The sequence below is a fragment of the Ochotona princeps genome, chromosome 16 (assembly GCF_030435755.1).
Source record: "Ochotona princeps isolate mOchPri1 chromosome 16, mOchPri1.hap1, whole genome shotgun sequence".
Classification (NCBI taxonomy): domain Eukaryota; kingdom Metazoa; phylum Chordata; class Mammalia; order Lagomorpha; family Ochotonidae; genus Ochotona; species Ochotona princeps.
This window is the reverse complement of record NC_080847.1, coordinates 52,109,246-52,126,870: the sequence shown is the minus strand read 5'-3', so window position 1 is coordinate 52,126,870 and position 17,625 is coordinate 52,109,246. Positions and strand designations below refer to the sequence as shown.

At 59.4% G+C, this 17,625-nt stretch overlaps 1 protein-coding gene across 2 annotated transcripts; it reads left to right on the top strand.

The window, feature by feature from the left end:
* The first annotated feature begins 262 nt into the window (after positions 1 to 262).
* On the top strand, positions 263 to 15,833 carry XRCC1 (X-ray repair cross complementing 1). Of its 2 annotated transcripts, none has more exons than XM_058675137.1 (17): positions 263 to 442; positions 853 to 945; positions 6,521 to 6,631; positions 8,260 to 8,418; positions 9,158 to 9,232; positions 9,310 to 9,421; positions 9,508 to 9,617; positions 9,688 to 9,799; positions 9,957 to 10,167; positions 10,425 to 10,541; positions 11,974 to 12,064; positions 12,160 to 12,292; positions 12,565 to 12,619; positions 12,710 to 12,849; positions 15,229 to 15,319; positions 15,543 to 15,618; positions 15,700 to 15,833. In XM_058675137.1, exons 1-17 carry the CDS (start codon positions 287 to 289, stop codon positions 15,811 to 15,813), a joined length of 1,956 nt encoding a protein of 651 aa, XP_058531120.1. In that variant the 5' UTR covers positions 263 to 286; the 3' UTR covers positions 15,814 to 15,833. The 2 variants fall into 2 exon arrangements, with proteins under 2 accessions (XP_058531120.1, XP_058531121.1); XM_058675138.1 differs by having other exon boundaries at positions 264 to 442; positions 12,568 to 12,619.
* Positions 15,834 to 17,625: the final 1,792 nt, after the last annotated feature.

Genomic DNA, 17,625 nt, shown 5'->3' with positions numbered 1-17,625 from the left:
CAAAAACACTGAGTTCTAAGCTTCAGTTTGGGCGCTGATTGCATCCGATATCCAATGCAAATCGCCGGGGCCTTGCAGCCACCAATCACAGAGGCCGCTCCTGTTGCTAGGCGCTCAGAAAGCCGAGCGATCACGACATCAGGAGGCGGAGCTACAGCGGGACCTGAGGCGTGGCTCGTTGCTAGGGAACGCGGCGCCGCGCGCTGCGGAAAGGCTCGACTGGGCCTGCGCGGTGTCGACGCGAGCGCCGGCGCGCCGCGGTTTGAAAGGCCCGAGCGCCGCGCGCATGCGCACTGAAGGCTGCGTGCGCGGATCACCTTCTTCACGCCCCTCCAAACACTGTAAACTCCCACCCCGCTTCTCTCCTTTTCGGGAAGCCCCGGCCCTTGACATGCCGGAGATCCGCCTCCGTCATGTCGTGTCCTGCAGCAGCCAGGACTCGGTGAGGGGCTGGCGCGGTGGGACGCTGGAAAGGAAGCTAATGGAGAGGGGGAGGGGACAGCGTGAGAACTTTTGGGGTGCATGAGGGAACTTCATGGAAATCTAAAGCCGATCAGGAGGTGGGGGTTCTTCCAGGAGGCTCAAGGTGAATTGAGGGAGAGAGGTGAGATTAAGGAATTTACGGAGAGGGAGAGAGGTGAGATTAAGGAGTTTACGGAGAGGAAAGGAATGTGTGTGTGTGGAGGGGGGGCGCATTCTTGGAGAGCAATGTGGGGGACACTCCAAGGCGGAATGGGGATGTTAGCGAGGACACTGAGCCCTGGGGGGATCTTGGTGGTCTTGGGTTTGGTCTGAGGCCCAGGGCCTCGCGCCCCCACCTCTTCCCCAACCCTGCTTTCCTGCCTTCCACAGACCCACTGCGCCGAAAACCTTCTCAAAGCTGACACCTACCGAAAATGGCGGGCAGCCAAGGCCGGCGAGAAGACCATCTCGGTGGTCTTACAGGTGAGCTGCCCCTTCCCCCGCCGCCTCCTTCGGAGTGGATGCTGCCGGTGTGAGCTGTGTGAACCCGGTTGTCCTTGGGGGACTGCTGGAAAACAGGCAGCCCCAGGACAAGATGGGGCGACTTAGGGGGCGTCTACTCTCCCAGCCTCAGTCTCCCCGGAAGGAACAGGATCAGCGCCGTGTGAGGCCCCCTGAAACCAGCGGGCATGGAACCCTCAGGGAGGGGACCCGCAGGCGCCCGTCGGAGGTGGCACGTCCACATCGCAGCCCCGAGAGCTTGCAAGGGGCCCGCGGGAGAGGGAGGTTGGACCCAAGGGGTGATGGAGTTCCAGAGGGTGCTGGGTGTGTTGGAGGTTCTGTGGTCTGCCAGCTGGTGGCCCAGATGTCCCACCTGGGAGGTATGGGGCAGGGACGCCAGGCAGGGTCAGGACTTGGCAGGTGCAGCCGAGTGTGGAGTCTTGGGCCATGTTGTATTGCTGCTTCGTGTTTACACACTGACTTTCTTGGTCCTGAATGCAGTTGGGTTTGGGGATGGATCTTGTGGTGAGGGACAAGGCTTATGCGATTGTGTTTGATCCCGAGTGTGTTCTTGGTTTCAGTTATTCAGGGGCAAAAAAAAGGCTTGGACCAGAAATTTTTCTTCTTTTTTTTTTTCTTTAATCTCTCTCTCTTTTTTTTAAGATTTACTTTGCAAGGCGAGGAGTTTAGTTGCTAGGGCACTGCGCCAGGCCCCATGGGCTCTGGTTCTAATCCCAGCAGCCCCGCTTCCCATCCAGCTTCCTGCTTGTCATCTGGGAAAGCAGTCAAGGACGGCCCAAAGATTTGGGACCCTGCACCCACGTGGGAGACCCAAAAGAGGCTGTGGGCTCCTGGTTTCAGATCGGCACAGTTCTGGCCATTGCAGCCACTTGGGGAGTGAATCATTGGACAGAAGATCTTCCTCTCTGTCTCTCCTCCTATTTGTATATCTGCCTTTCCAATTAAAACAAAAAGAAACTGGCACCCATATGGGATCTCAGCACATGCAAGGTGAGGACTTTAGCCACTAGGCTACTGTGCCTGGCCTGGGTCAGGAATTTTTAATTTTTATTGGAAAGGCAGATTTACAGGGAGGAGGAGAGACAGAAAGATCTTCAATCTGCTGGTTCACTCCCCAAATGGCCAGAGCTGAGCTGATCCAGAGCCAGGAGCTTCTTCTGGGTGTCCCGTGTAAGCGAAGCGTTCCAAGGTTTGGAGCCGTTTTCTGCTGCTTTTCAAGCCGTAAGAAGAGAGCTGGATGGGAAGTAGAGCAGCTGGTGTATAAACCGGTGCCCGTATGGGATCCCTGCGCTTGAAGGGGGAGGATTAGCCGCTGAGCCATGGTGCGAAGGCCAGAAAATCTTGGAAACTGAAGAGAAGCTGAGAATTCTCTTCCCGGGGAGAAAATGAACATGCTTACAAGGTTTTCTGACTGGTTTCAGAAGTTCAGACGTTCCCCAGGTTGCTCCCTTCATCGTGAGAGCTAACATCATTGCGTATTGCAACCTGCCAGTTCCTGTTCTGTACCCATGGTGAGGATATACTCCTTGAATCCTCATTTAAAAAGCAACAACAACAACAACAAAACAAAAAACAGGACCCAGAGTCTGCTATTGTTCCCATTTCACAGGTGAGGGTACTGAGGCCCGGAGAGCCCGTCTTTTACACCGTGGGAGATGCTGCGGGTTGCTGACGGTTTCAGTGGAGGGTCTGGCTTCATTTCAGCAGCTGCCCTGTTACTCACTCTGTGGCCTCGGGCACATTTTTTCCTTTCTCTCGGAGCCTGTTTTCTCAACTGTGCGTCGGAGACTAGCGCCGTGCCCGCCTGGGATTGTTGGGACAGTCCGGTGACATAGCGTCTGCACAGCTGCTGTCAGCACGTGGGTGTTTGTGGAAGGGGAGGGCGTCCTTTGGGTGCTGTTGGGCCGTCAGCCGCTTTCACATGGGACACCCTGCGGAAGAGCTGGTCGCCTCTGATGTTTGCCAGCGTTGGGGGTGACTCTGGGTTCGCCCAGTGCTAACTTGGATTCTGCTGGGATGCCTGACAAGGTGGCAGACTCGGGGAGACAGGGACAGCAGGGGCCGCTGGGAGTTTCCCTTCTCTCCCCCCAGCTTTGCTCCCGCAAACACTGTTGTGCAACATCTGGATGGAGCAATGTGGGGCACAGCCCTCTGCCCGTGACAGCCCCACACACCTTCTCTTGTTTGTGGCGGCCGCAGGGCGGGGACACCACCTCTGGCCACCACTCCTGGCCCCTGGGCCCCATCCGGAGCCGAGTCTCCAGTACTGGACGAGTGCTGTGGAGAAGGCTTGTTCACGGTGAGGGGGCACGCGGCTCCTTGCTAAGGCTTGGGCTGGTGCAGGCCTGCATTTCGCCACTGTGTCTTTGGGGCTGATGTTTGTTCCTGGCGTAGGCAGGAGGCGAGAGCGCCTGTATGTGCTGCCCAGTGGATCATCCAGTCTGTAGCCTCTTGTACTTCACCCCGGACCAAGGGTACCGTCTGCCCGGCCCCCACAGCCCCTTACCTGCCCTCCCGTCCCTCGCCCGACAGCAGTAAACACTGTCCTGATTTTGTACCGAAAAAGATAGTTGCACTTGGCTTTGAATTTTCTTGTTCTTTTATTTGCAAGGCAGTAGGATGAAGAGGTCTTCCATCTGCTGGCTCATTCCCCGAATGGCTACCGTGACTGGGGCCGGGCCAGGCAGAAGCCAGGGTCAGCCAGGAACCAGGAGCTTCCTCCAGGTCTCCCACTTGGCCCAAGCATTTGGAACATCTTCTGCTGCTTTCCCAGGAGCATTAGCAGGGAGCTGGATCGGCAGCAGAGCAGCCGGGATGCAAGTGGCATCCCACATGGGTGTCAGCTGGTGGTGGCTTAGCCCTCCACACCATCACACCGGCCTTCGGTTTTGAATTTCGTGCTGGTGGAATTCTGTAGCGTATTTCCTTTCGTGTCGAGTTTCTGCTCCCCACACTGTGTGCTCGTGTCCCCCCTGCTGTCGGGCGTAGTGGGCAATGGCTCGTCATTTCCCTGTGCTGTTCCATCGTGTGCTGCGAGCACAGCAGGCCCACTCACTTTCCTGTTTAAATGGCTCCTCTGCTCACGTGATGCGAAGTCCCGGAAGAGGCTGTGTGTTGGTCCAGGAGGCCCCTGCTGCTGCCCCGCTCTCCCCACCCCTGCTCCCGTTGTAGGTTCTTGTATGAGCTTCCTGGGTCACTCTGTACACAAACTTTTTTTTTTTTTTTTTTTTAATTGGAAAGGCAGAGTTAGAGGGAGAAACTGGAGATGTTTTCCATCCCGGGTTCTCTTCCTTCCACACCTCCCAGTTAAAAAAAGAGATTATTTTTATTAGGAAGTCAGATATACTGAGAGGAGGAGAGACAGAGAGGAAGATTTTCCATCTGCTGAGTCACTCCCCAAGTGAGCTGATCCAAAGTCAGGAGCCAGGAGCTTCTTCCAGGTCTCCCATGCAGATGTAGGGTCCCAGGGCTCTGGGGCGTCTTTTCCAGGCCACAAGCAGGGAGCTGGAAGGGAAGTGGAACAGCCAGGACATGAACTGGTATCCATATGGGATCCTGGTGCATGCAAGGCCAGGAGTTTAGCTGCTAGGCTACTGCGCTGGGCTCACCCCCTTTTTTTTGTTTTAACAGCATCGTGTTCACGTGTTTACTGGCAGTACGTGGGAAGGCCCTTGGTCCCTCCTTAGAATCCTGCCCTTGTTTTTAGGTGGTACGTGGCAGGGCGAGTTGTTCAAAGGGGGTTTCTTAGGCACCTTGCCAACCCTCTGTGTTGCTGTCATGTGTCTTCCTGACACAGGGCGACGTGCCCACAGCAGCCCACTGGTGACTGTCGTCTTACCCAAGTCCTTATCCTGACCACTGACTTGGATCTCAAGAGGCTACCATTGTGGCCACTTCAAGCGTGTGACCCAGTGTCTTCTAGGGGATTCACAATGTTCTGGAACTGTTTCTTCTCTAATTCTGAATAACTTCATCTCCCCAGAAAGAAACCACACAACTATTAAGTCCTCACTTCCTGTCGCCCTGGGCACCCAATGATCTATTTTCTGTCTCTGAATTTGCCTGTGCTGAGCGTTTCCTGCCTGCATATGTCAGCCTTGGCCCTGGCTTCTCAGCACCGCCTTCCGGGTCCCTCTGCGCTCGGATGTGAGCCTCACTCCCTTCCTTGGAAGGGTTCACCCTGCGGTGTTTATCGTTAGCCAGAACACGGACATGTGGGTTGTCCCCAAAGAGAAACATGTGCGGTGTGCTTGAAAGGGGTTGTGTTGGAGAGACTCACGGAGAGCTCAGTGCAGAGCGAGGCTGGCGGTGGGAGCTGGGAACTCCATCCGAGGCTCCCATGTGGATGGCAGGACTCCAGTCCGTGGGCCATCCCTGCTGCCTCACGGTGTCTGGGTATTAGCATGTGAGCAGGGCTCTGGAACCGGGAGCCAGAGCTGGGCGCTAGAGCTGGCATCGAGTTCAGCCAGGAAGGCTGTCCTGGCCAGCGTCCTCACTGACCACTGTCCTCTTTGCCGGGCCAGTTGTGTGCCCCATGCACACACATTAGTGTTTATGTTCATTTCATTTGGAAGGCAGAGACAGAACTCACAGTAGCCGGGACTGAAGCCAGGAGCCTGGCACTCAGCCTGGCACTCAGCCTGGGTTGAGCCATTGCCTGCGCCATCTCAGGGTGCCAGGGGCAGGAAGGGTGACTCAAACCAGGCCCCATTACCAGGGACATGGGGGTCCCATATGGCAGCCTCCCTGCTGTGCCAAAAGCCTGCCCTGCTGCATGTTTTTATCAGAAATTTTTTTCTGCTTATCAAGAAGACAAAATGCCAAGGATCACAAATATAGAAGGAGTTACAGATGTAATAAAAGCCACTCATCTGAAATGCAGAGGTCTGCATGCTCCCCGCTCTGGGGCCTGTACCCTGTGCTGTGGGAGAGGTGAGAATGTCGGGGTTCTACCCCGGGGACGGAGGGAGGAGTGGGCTGGCAGAGCAGGTCATGGGTGTGGGAAGCACAGAGGTGTTGGTGACTGGACTGGGTGCAGCCGCCTCCTCCATGAGGCGCCGGCAGCCGACCCCTTGCCAGGCAGAGCCGTGAGCGCTCCTGGAGGCCCGGCTCAGGAAGAGTCACTACCACGTGGTCCACCCAGCCCTTCATGCCCAGCACCTCCGACTATCAGCAGAGTCCTGTGCGTGTGATGAGGAGGGAGCTGGGGCTCTGAGAGCTTGACTGGAAGGCCAAGCATCAGGGCATAGCCGAGCTGGGACTCAAACCTGGGTACCAGTGGAGAGCGAAAGCTCACACAACACGCCCTGCCTGTGGAGTCCCACGTGACCACAGGTACAGGCGACACATGACACCACGTGGCAAGTTCCAACTGCCAGAGGCTGCCTTGGCAGTCTGGGAGGTGGGGAGACAGGTGTGCAAGGTTGGGGGTGTGTGGATTGGTTTGCTGTTGCCAACTCCTGCTCTGTGACATGCCCTGGCTGAATGCAGCAGGTGCCATGGTGCCAGGGGACTTCCCGCATCTCTCCATCTACAGTTTGAGAAGGAGGAGCAGATACACAGTGTGGACATCGGGAACGATGGCTCAGCCTTTGTGGAGGTGCTGGTGGGCAGCTCGGCTGCAGGGACCGGCGAGCAGGACTACGAGGTAAGCAGGTCTGGCAGGCCTCTCCTCACCCTCTCCAGACAAGGAGGGTCTCGCCTGATCCCTGCACCCCAGACCCTCGGGACAGACACCTGCCTGGGAGCAAAACTGCTTTTCCTGGCTCCTGGCTCCTGGGGACAAGCTGAGACTTCATGTTGCGGGGGAACCCTGCAACATCACTTTTCCAAGGAAAATGTTTGCAAGAACGACAGTGACTGTTTCTCTGCCTTTGTTGGTCTGTCTCTTTCAAGGTGGAGGCGAGGTGAGGAATTCCTCCTTCCAGGGTCAGAAAACACCCTGTGCCTACAGCCTCTCATTCTGTCAGGATGCTCAACTCAAAGTCTGTTGGCGTCTCAGGTTCTTGTCCCAACTTGTAGCTGAGACCCCGGCTCCCAGGACTCGCAGGGCTGGAGACACCAAGAGGAAGGGCCAAGAACAGGGGGAGAGTGGGGGGGTGTTGCTGACGCCCCCTGAACACCCAGCCTGAGGCAGCCACAAACAGGGTAGGAAATAGAACTGCGAAACTGCCCCCACTCCGACTTCTGCAAAGGAGACCTAGCTGGTGTGCGCACGGAGCAGCTCCAGCTGGGGCTTGCCAGTGCAGGGTTAGCACAAGTGTGTCCTGCAGACCCTGGGGTTCCAGGGCTGTGTCAGGAATTCCCAGGGAGGGCGTCTCCTCCCTCCGCCCCCCATCCTGGGCCGCAGCACCTGCGTGGGGTGGGGGTCCCAAGATGCCATCCCAGGCCGGAGACCCAGCCTGCATTCACTTACTTTTATTAATTAATTTGGTTTTTGAAAATCAGAGTTAGAACGGAAGAGACAGAGATAGATTGGAACCATTGAAGTGAATCTTCGAAGATTCCCCCAAAGTTCACACATGCTTTTTTTCTGAAGAGAGGAAGCCACAGGGAGGCTGCTCCTGGATTCCTCCCCATTTTAGCAGAATTTCCTGTCAGGGCTGTCTGAGGGGGTGTGACTGGAAGACCCAGGAGTGAGGAAGAAGGGGGAGCAGGGGCACTCCTCGGGTTAGAGGTGCAGAGATGGGAGTCACCGGACATCTCGAGAATTAGACCTGGGAGTGGGGCTGGGGGAGGGAACTTGGGGAGGGGCTGCTGCTCATCCTTGCCCTGAGGCCTGCTCCCCCACCCCCGCCCCCTGCTCGGGGAGTGGGGCGCATCCCCTGCTGGGAAGCTGGGGTGGTGCCACAGGATCGCCCTAGGTGCTGCCGGCCTCGCGGGCTCCCCCTGTGGGCAGAGCTGGGGAGGCGCAGTGGGCCTGCAGGTCCCTGTGCGGTTCCGGCGTACAGCACAGCCCCGGGTCTGTGTGGAGAGACATCACTTAGTATGGGGTGCCACTCCTCTCCCGCTCCTGGGCTTCTCTGCGCATTCAGCCCCAAGTTTCCCAAAGGTATTTGCCTTGTGGGCTGCTGGAGCTCCCTGCACTGGGGCAGGTTGGAGACAGGTCCAGCATTCAGATCCTGAGGAAGGCAGGAGGTCTCGTTCAGCCCCTGGCAGGGCTGGCGTGTGTCAGACTTGGGTTCGTGCTGGAGCTTCTTGCCCAGCCCCAGCGACGCGTCACCTCCGCAAAACAGCCATCCCTGGCTCTCATTCACTGTGCCTTCTCCCTCGCAGGTCCTGCTGGTCACATCATCTTTCATGTCCCCTTCTGAGAGCCGCAGCGGCTCAAACCCCAACCGTGTCCGCATGTTTGGGCCTGACAAGTTGGTCCGGGCAGCAGCTGAGAAGCGCTGGGACCGCGTCCGGGTTGTCTGCAGCCAGCCCTACAGCAAGGTGCCCGGGGTGGGGCCTTGGGGACTGAGGCTCTGGGAGGGCTGGCCCACTGGTGTCCCTGTGGGATTATGGGGAGGCTGAGCCCCTGTGCTCCTGAAATGGGTTAGGGGTGCTCTGCACCACGGGAAGCTTCGTTCCTGGAGGGAGCATAGGAGCTGTGACCACAGCGTCTGGGAGGGGAGGGGAGGGGTGCCTGGAGTGTCAGGGAGCAGCGGGTCTGGAGGTGTTCACTGCCCCACTTTCAGCTGTGCCGTCTCGGCAGGTACGTTGCCTCTCTGGGCCTTGCTCTCCTGACCTTCACTAGGCTGCTCTCAGTGGTTGTGTGTGTTGGCACCACCCAGTGGAGGAAGTGAGGGGGGGCTCCACCTTCCGGCTCTGCCCCGGGGGGGGGGTGTTGGTCCAGTGCTGCGGCTGCCCCAGTGGAGGAAGTGACAGGAGGGGGGGCTCCACCTTCCGGCTCTGCCCCGGGGGGTGGGGTGTGCAGTGCTGCGGCTGCCCCAGTGGCCGGTGGGCCGGGCAGTCACTGTGGGAGCTGCAGGGCTCCAGTCACAGCTCCTTGCTGCTGCTGCGCTCATGTCTGCCGGGTGGCCCCTGGAATGAGAGAGCTGCTGGGACTGTCCCCCTCACACACTGTCCCTGACTTGGGGGCTCCTTCTGTCCCCCTCACACACCGTCCCTGACTTGGGGGCTCCTTCTGTCCCCCCACACACCGTCCCTGACTTGGGGGCTCCTTCCCCAGGACGCTCCCTACGGCCTGAGCTTCGTGCGCTTCCACAGCCCCCCAGACAAAGACGAGGCAGAGGCGCCCGCACAGGTAAGCCTCACCCCTTCCAGAGCTCTGCCCGTGCCCTGCCCTGCCCCTGCTCAGGCTCTGACCTCATGGCATCTCAGAAGGGAACAGTGACCAAGCTGGGCCAGTTCCGCGTGAAGGAGGAAGATGAGGGTGCCAGCGCCCTAAAACCTGGGGCACTCTTCTTCAACCGCATCAACAAGACATCCCCCAGTGAGTGCTCAGCCCGAGCAGAGGGGGAGGCCCCCAGGCGAGGGGAGCCTCAGGCCTACCCCAATGCCCCTCTTGTCCCTTTGCAGCCACGTCCAGGGACCCAGCAGGCCCCAGCTATGCAGCCGCCACCCTCCAGGCCTCCAGCGCCGCCACCCCCACCTCTCCGGTCTCCAGGGCTGTGGTCAGCGCCTCCAAGGTGAGCGCCTGAGACCCCGGGTGAGGGGCAGTTGGGAGGCAGAGAGCTAAGACCTCAGTCTGCCCCTCAGCCTCAGGAGTCACCCAAAGGGAAGAGGAAGTTGGATTTGAACCAGGAGGATAAGAAGGCCCCCAGCAAACAACCAGCCCAGCTTGCAGGGCCTGCTGCCAAGAGACCCAAACGTGAGCAGGCTGATCCTTGACCCCCCCGGCCTGGGCTGCAGGAGGAAGGGCTGAGGGAGGGAGGAGGCCTGGGCCTGGCAGTGCTAACTGTCTACTCTGGCTTCCCCAATGTCAGTCCCCAGTCGTACCCCAGCCGCGGCCCCTGTCCCTGCCCCAGCTCAGGGGGCAGCACCGGGGAAGCCACGGGGAGAAGGCCCCGAGCCCAGGGCAGCCCGAGCCGGCCCCCAGGAGCTGGGGCAGATCCTTCAAGGGGTGGTGGTGGTGCTGAGCGGCTTCCAGAACCCCTTCCGTTCGGAGCTCCGGGACAAGGCGCTGGAACTGGGGGCCAAGTACCGGCCCGACTGGACCCCGGACAGCACCCACCTCATGTAGGCCTGGCCTCTGTGCCCGCTCTCTTCCTCCACCCTGCGCATGCTGTCTGTCTGTGTCTCCCATTCCTGTGTCTCTCCCTTGGTGGCCAATCTCTGTTTTCCCCCTGTTTCTCTCTTGGTCTCTTTCCCCGTAAGCTTGTCTCCTGCCTCCCCAACAGCTCAGGTTTTTTTTTTTTTTTGTATTTAATTACATTGTATTATGTGACACAACAGCTCACACTTAACTGAGACCTCTCTACTCTGTCCCCCCACAGCTGTGCCTTTGCCAACACGCCCAAGTACAGCCAGGTACTAGGCCTTGGAGGCCGCATCGTGCGCAAAGAGTGGGTGCTGGACTGTCATCGCCTGCGGCGGCGGCTGCCCTCCCGGAGGTGAGTCCCTGTGTGTGCACACACACATATCACACACACACACAACCAGCAGTGCTGGGCCCCCAAGGGGAATCAGACTGGAATCATGGTGGTCTCAGTGGACGTCGGAGTGGAGGGCTGCACCTGCTCCTGTGGGGGGACAGGTACCAGGGCCTGCGGTTTTCCCCAGTGTGCGTGCATATTTGAAAAGCAGGTGAAGATGGAGCTGAAACTCCCTTCCCATGGCTCTTTTTGTAAACGCCCACGGGGGCCTGTGGCTGCCCTGCAACAGGCCAAAGCCCAGAGCAGCAACTCCACCCAGGTGTCCCATGTGGGCGGCAGGGACCCAAGTGCCAGGTCCGTTGCCTGCTGCCCCCTGAGCCCGCATTAGGAGGAAGCTGGGATCTGAAGCAGGGCTGGAATCCCAACCCACGTCCTCTGAAACTGGGCACAGACATCCCACCTCGTGTCATAACCTCTGCAAAACAACACCCTGCCTCTTCACATGTCAGTCAGCTCCCCTGTCCTCATCAGCTGAGTGTTTGAAACCCTGTGAGGAACTAGCATCTGATGTCGGGGTTCGCTGCTGCTTGGGATGCCCATGCCCCAGACTGGGGTGCTGGGGTCCCACTGACATCCTGTCCAGCTTCCTGCTGACGCATCCCGGGAAGCAGCAGGTGGTGGCTCTGTGGCACATGAGATGGAGTTCCAGATTTCTGGCTTTGGGGCTGGCCCAACCCTGGCTGGCCCCCCTGGCTGGCCCCCCTGGCTGGCCCAACCCTGGCTGTCATGGGTAATTGAGGAGCAAACCAACAGATGGGAGATCTTTCTCTCTATTTCTCTCCATTAAAATAAAGCAGCATGAAGGAAAGGGTCTAGTGGCCTTACTGATGACTCCCAATCAGTGGGGCATCCCTCCTCGATGGTCACCAGCTTGGGAATGGCCTAGGCCCATGCAGGGCTCTCAGCACGGGTCCCAGAACCACAAACATCTCTGGTCTTCCGCCACCTGCCTTGCCCTGGGCTGGGGACCAGTTCATCTCTCAGTGCCATTTCCTCCCTTGTAAAATGAGCTTCAACAACAATGTGTCCATCACATACTCAGCCCAGGTATGGGGTGCTGGCAGGTGGGAGCCCCTGTACTCTTCACGGAGCAAGGAGTACAGCATTGGGGTCACTCGAGGGCCCGCTTCCAGCACCTTCCTGGAACTGGTGGGAGTTCTCCTAAGGAGGAGCTGCCTTGGGCTCCCAGCAGGGAGAGAGTGATTTCTGACTCATCTTTCCTTCCTACAGTGGGTTGCTACACCCTGAAGAGGAGATGGTGCTTAGCTCCTGGGCAGCTGGGCTGATGGGGGTTTGTGGAGCAGAGCAGGTGGGTGGGGCCAGGAGCACTGCCCCAAGCGTCTGCTGGTTCCTGGCTGGCTGAGGCCTGGGTTCCCCCTCTTCCTCCCAGGTACCTCATGGCAGGACCCAGCTCCAGCAGTGAAGACGAGGACGGCTCTGCCAGCAGCAGCGCGGATGAAGCCCCCCGGCCTGCCCGGAAGGTTCGATGGCCCTGTGGTGGGGAGGGGATGTGGAGCTACTGTGGTTGCCCCAACTCCCTACTCCCCACTCACCCATACTGTCTCTCCCTCTTCAGCGTCCCCAAACCAAAGCCAGGCCCCCTCAGGCAGCTGGACCTAGCTCACAGCAGAAGCCCCCAAGCCCCAAAGAAACCAAAGCGACCTCACCAACACCCCAGGATGATACTGATGCTGAGGGGGAGCAGTCAGGTCAGAGTGTGAGGGAGGAGGGCTGGGGCTGGACCCCTGGGTGTGAAGGAGGAGGGGCTGGACCCCTGGGTGTGAGAGAAGAGGCAGGAGGGGCTGGACCCCTGGGTGTGAGAGAAGAGGCAGGAGGGGCTGGACCCCTGGGTGTGAGGGAGGAGGGCCAGGGGTGAATGGTACATAATCAGATCCTAGGGCAGTTGAGGCTGGGAGAGAAGGTTCTAGTCTTCTCAGGAGACCAGGTACCACCTGGCGCTGACTGATCTTCTACTTACCAGAAGGAGAGGACAACGGGGCTGAGGATTCTGGGGACACCGAGGACGAGCTGAGGAGGTAGGCTGAGCGGAGTCAGGGCTGGGCTTCGGGGATCCCGGGACATGTGTTGCGCATGCCCACTCAGCAGCCCCTTCATCCCATTCCCAGGGTGGTGGAGCAGAGAGACCAACGACAGCTGCCCAGCCAGGGAGAGAACGGTGAGGACCCGTATGCGGGCTCCACCGATGAGAACACGGACAACGAAGAGCAGCCAGAGTCACCCGACCTGCCGGTCCCCGAGCTCCCAGGTGGGTCTCCTGCCCTTTGTCCCTCCTGCCACGGGACTGTCAGTCCTTAGCTTGACTTGACTCAGCCAGCCCTGGGACCAGTGCCAGCCCCGTCTTCCTCCACCACCATCCGGGCTGCCCCGGCTTCTCCAAGGCCCCTTCCCCATCCCTTCAGCTCCCTCCCTGTGCTGCCCCGCTTTGTCCACCTGGTCTGCCTCCTGGCCCCAAAGCCCAGTGCCAGGGGTGACCCCTTGGACGTGCCCCTCCAAGGTGAGAGCAGCCAGTCCCTCAGCAGGTACACTGCTGTTGGACCAGTGCAGGGGCGGGGGACCTGGGCACATCACAGGGCCAGAGCAGTGCTGTCTGCTGGGACCCGGGCACATCACGGGGCCAGAGCAGTGCTGTCTGCTGGGACCTGGGCACATCACAGGGCCAGAGCAGTGCTGTCTGCTGGGACCTGGGCACATCACAGAGCCAGAGCAGTGCTGTCTGCTGGGACCTGGGCACATCACAGGGCCAGAGCAGTGCTGTCTGCTGGGACCCGGGCTGTGCACACATGTGTTCATTTAAAAAAAAAAAAAAGATTTATTTATTTTTATTGGAAAGGCAGATATACAGAGAGGACAGACAGAGAGGAAGATCTTCTGTCCTCTGATTCACTCCCCAAGCGGCCACAGTGGCTGGAGCTGAGCCAGTCTGAAGTCAGGAGCCAAGAGCTTCTTCCAGGTCTTCCATGCAGGTGCAGGGTCCCAAAGCTTTGGGCCGTCCTTAACTGCTTTCCCAGGCCACAACCAGGGAGCTGGATGGGAAGTGGGGTTGCCGGGATTAGAACCGGTGCCCATATGGGATCTCGGCACGTTCAAGGCGAGGACTTTAACCGCTACGGTATTGCACCAGGCCTATTTTGTTCAATTAAAAAAACATATATATGTCTTTTGGGCCCAGCGCAGTAGCCTAGTACTTAAGGTCCTCACCTTGCACGTGCCGGGATCCCATAAGGGTGTCAGTTCTAAGCCCGGCGGCCCTGTTTCCTATCCAGCTCCCTGCTTGTGGCCTGGGAAAGCAATTGAGGACAACCTAAAGTCTTGGGATCCTGCACCTTATGTGGGATACCCAAAAGAGGCTCCTGTCTCCAGGTTCCTGGCTTCCAATAGGCTCAACTCCAGCCGTGGCGGTCGCTTGGGGCGTGAATCAGCAGGTGGAAGACCTTTCTCTGTCTCTCCTCTCTGTAAATCTGCGTTTCTAATAAAAATAAATAAATGTTATTAATTTTTTTTTGGAAAGGCAGATTTACAGAGAGGAGAGATAGAAAGATATTCCATGCACTGGTTCACTCCCCAAAGTGACCGCAATGACCGGAGCTAAGCTGTTCTGAAGCCAGGAGCCAGAAGCTTCTTCCTGGTCTTTCATTTGAGTGCAGGGTCCCAAGGCTTTGAGCCATCCTCGACTGCTTTCCCAGGCCACAGTCAAGGAGCTGGATGAGAAGTGGAGCAGCCAGGATTAGAACCGGCGCCCGTATGGGATCCTGGCACATGCAAGGCAAGGGGTTTAGTCACTAGGCTGTTGCACCGGGCTCACACATGTTCACTTTAACATCAGTCATCAGCCTGAACACTGGCCATGTGCAGGGGTTGGGGACCCCTGGGGACAGCACATCCTCAGGTCCAGAATGGAGGGAGAAGGCAGGCAGGTTTGCGCCACTGCGCAAACTCTCACAGCCTGGTCTTTGTGGATGACGAGCGGGACATTACCCAGAACCACCAGAGAGGCATCAGCCAGTGGTCAGGAAAGGCGTGCTAAGTGGGAGGGGGGAGTGGAGAAGGCAGGCACCTGGGGCCAGTGAGAGAGTGCTACCTGGGAATGGGGGCTGGGGGTCACCCAAGGTGGGCTCGCCAGCCTTGCCCCATGTGAGAAATGTTGGAGCGCACTGGGTCCCTCTCCTACCCACTGAGCCCCCTCCCACCCGCTGGACCCCTCTCCGCCCACTGAGCCCCCTCCCACCCGCTGGACCCCTCTCCCGCCCACTGAGCCCCCTCCCACCCGCTGGACCCCTCTCCGCCCACTGAGCCCCCTCCCACCCGCTGGACCCCCCTCCCGCCCACTGAGCCCCCTCCCACCCGCTGGACCCCTCTCCCGCCCACTGAGCCCCCTCCCACCCGCTGGACTCCTCTCCCGCCCACTGAGCCCCCTCCCACCCGCTGGACCCCTCTCCGCCCACTGAGCCCCCTCCCACCCGCTGGACCCCTCTCCCGCCCACTGAGCCCCCTCCCACCTGCCGGACCCCTCTCCTTCCTGCCGGACCCCTCTCCCACCTCCTTGTCTTGGCTCCCAGTTCCTGGGTCCCTGGGCAGGCCATCCAGTGCCTCCCACTGCCTCCTGCTGCATCCCATTCTCCTACAGATTTCTTCCAGGGCAAACACTTCTTCCTGTATGGGGAGTTCCCCGGGGACGAGCGACGGAAGCTCATCCGCTACGTCACAGCCTTCAACGGGTCAGTGTCCTGAGGGTGGGCGGAAGGCGCAGGGGAGGGGGAGACGGGGGGGCTGGGCCGCAGAGCACGCCCTGCCCGCTGGGCTTCCCCGCTGTCTGAAGGGCCGCCAGGAGTGCGCGTTGCTGTGTGAGCGCTGTCACCGTGGCTGTGGTTGGCCGAGCAGTGCAGCAGGCAGGGTGGCTCTGGTCCCTGAGGTTCCAGCGGCCTCCTCTTCCCCTGCCAGGGAGCTCGAGGATTACATGAGCGATCGGGTGCAGTTTGTGATCACCGCCCAGGAGTGGGACCCCAGCTTCGAGGAGGTGGGTCCTAGGGAGAGAGGGGAACGCCTTGGTCCCCTTTGATTCCACCTTTGCATGTTGAATCCTCACCCTGACCTGCAGGCCCTGATGGACAACCCTTCCCTGGCCTTCGTGCGCCCCCGCTGGATCTACAGCTGCAACGAGAAGCAGAGGCTCCTCCCCCACCAGCTCTATGGGGTGGTGCCCCAGGCCTGAGCCATAGGTACACGCACACACACACATACACACGCACACATACACACATGCACACAGGTGCACATACACACACGCATGCGCACACACAGGAGGTGGGCTTAATAAAGACAGGTTTTGCAACACCTGCCCCTTTTCACTCTGAAGTCTTCCAGACTGTGGCTCAGCGTCTGCCTCCCCTCTTCAGGCCACGAGTCTGCCCCTGTCCTGGGGGCCAGGAGGCAGGACAGCCCCTTCCCCACACCACCCCCTAATCAGGACTCTGCTTCTTCTCTTCTGGCCCCAAACTGCTTGTGGTGGGAGCAAGGAGTGGCTGACAGTGTCACTCCGAGGCCATGGCGCTGGGAGCCAGCCTTGCCACACAGTCCGCTCTGTGGGCCATAGGCTGGGGCAGCTGGGTATCTGTGGGCGTGGCCTGTCCTTCAGGGTTGCCAAAAGTTTCTGAGAGGTGGTACCAGCATGGTTTTGCCTCATGGTTTAGCAGGCAAGGGAGGGGACAGTCCAGTCCCCCAGATCCTGGGCCCTCTCTGAAGCTCCACCCTCTACTACAGGAGCTGAGGGTCACAAGCTGCAAGCAAGACTCTGCCCGGGCGGAAGCCAGGAAGTGGGGAGCATCCCAAGGTAGCCGGCCAAGTGCTATGCCTGCAGAGGTGGCATGGCACACAGCAGCCACAGGCCTGGGGCACAGGCTGGCTGGTGGGTCAGTCAGAGAAGTGGGTGGGCAGAAAGAGCCCCATCTGCTGGCTCACTGCCCAGGTGCCCACAGTGGCCAGAGCTGGGCAGGGAAGCCAGGAGCAGGGAGAATCCTCCCAGAGCCATCGCTGCTGCCAGCCAGGCTGTGCATTAGCAGGAAGCACGCCTGGGACCCGGGTGGGCCTGTGGGGTACACTGAACACCACATGGGTGTTTTTTGAATTTAAAGGAACTCACACAAGCTGGAGCTCTGTGTCTTGGGTCGTGCTGGCAACATGTTGGGTTTGGCATGCTCGGCGGTTCCTCTGTCCCTGCAGGCTGTCTGTGGACACCAGGCCAGAAGCAGGGCTTCGCCCTGGGGGCTGGGAGTCCACCCTTGGGTCACCTGTCTCAGGCTGTCCAGCCCTTCCACAGCTGCATCTCAGCAGCAGCGCCCCTGCTTTGGAGCGTGCCATCCATGCTGTTCACTGATGCACACCAGACGGGTCCCTCATGCCGCATGATCACAGCCTCCGTGGTCCAGAACAACACATGTGGGGCATGCTCCCATCCAGGGCTCTCGGCATGGGCTGGGCAGCCATCCCTGTGGAGGCCCAGTGGCGCACTGCTTTCATCCAGCTCTAGAGGTCGCTGCATTCCAGCCCAACTCATGTTCACTAAAGCACAGCCCATGGAACCTCACCTGGTCTCCCCAAGCATGACTCATTCCTCCACGCATAAAGTTCCCTGTGCCACACCAGACGCCCCCATACCGGATCTTGGATTATCAGCTCAAGCAGCCTGGGAGTGTGATAGAATGGTGGGGCGGGGCAGGGTGCACCAGAGGGAGTGCTGGGGAAGGCTTGGCAGTGTCCTGCTCCTCTGCAGGGACCTGGTGGAGATGAGGCCCTGAGGCACGGCTGGCGGGCTGTGTCCCAGGAGCCGTCAGGAGACTTAGGACCCCTGCTCGGCTGCTGGCCCGTTGTCAGGTGTGGCCACGGAGTACCCGGGGGTGGGGGGCACATCATTGTCTCCCAGGTCCCGAGCAGGTTGCTGCGCAGCAGCCAGTGGCCTGCTCACTCCCATGGGCCAGCTCAGTTCCCCCTCATGAGCGGAATGTTCTGTGGAGTGTCTCCCTCTGAC

Coding starts and splice junctions, on each gene's coding strand:
- XRCC1 (XM_058675137.1), top strand. CDS start 287: ATGCGCACTGAAGGCTGCGTGCGCGGATCACCTTCTTCACGCCCCTCC. Junction 946..6,520: donor CCATCTCGGTGGTCTTACAG/GTGAGCTGCCCC, acceptor CTCCATCTACAG/TTTGAGAAGGAGGAGCAGAT. Junction 10,542..11,973: donor CGGCGGCTGCCCTCCCGGAG/GTGAGTCCCTGT, acceptor TCTTCCTCCCAG/GTACCTCATGGCAGGACCCA.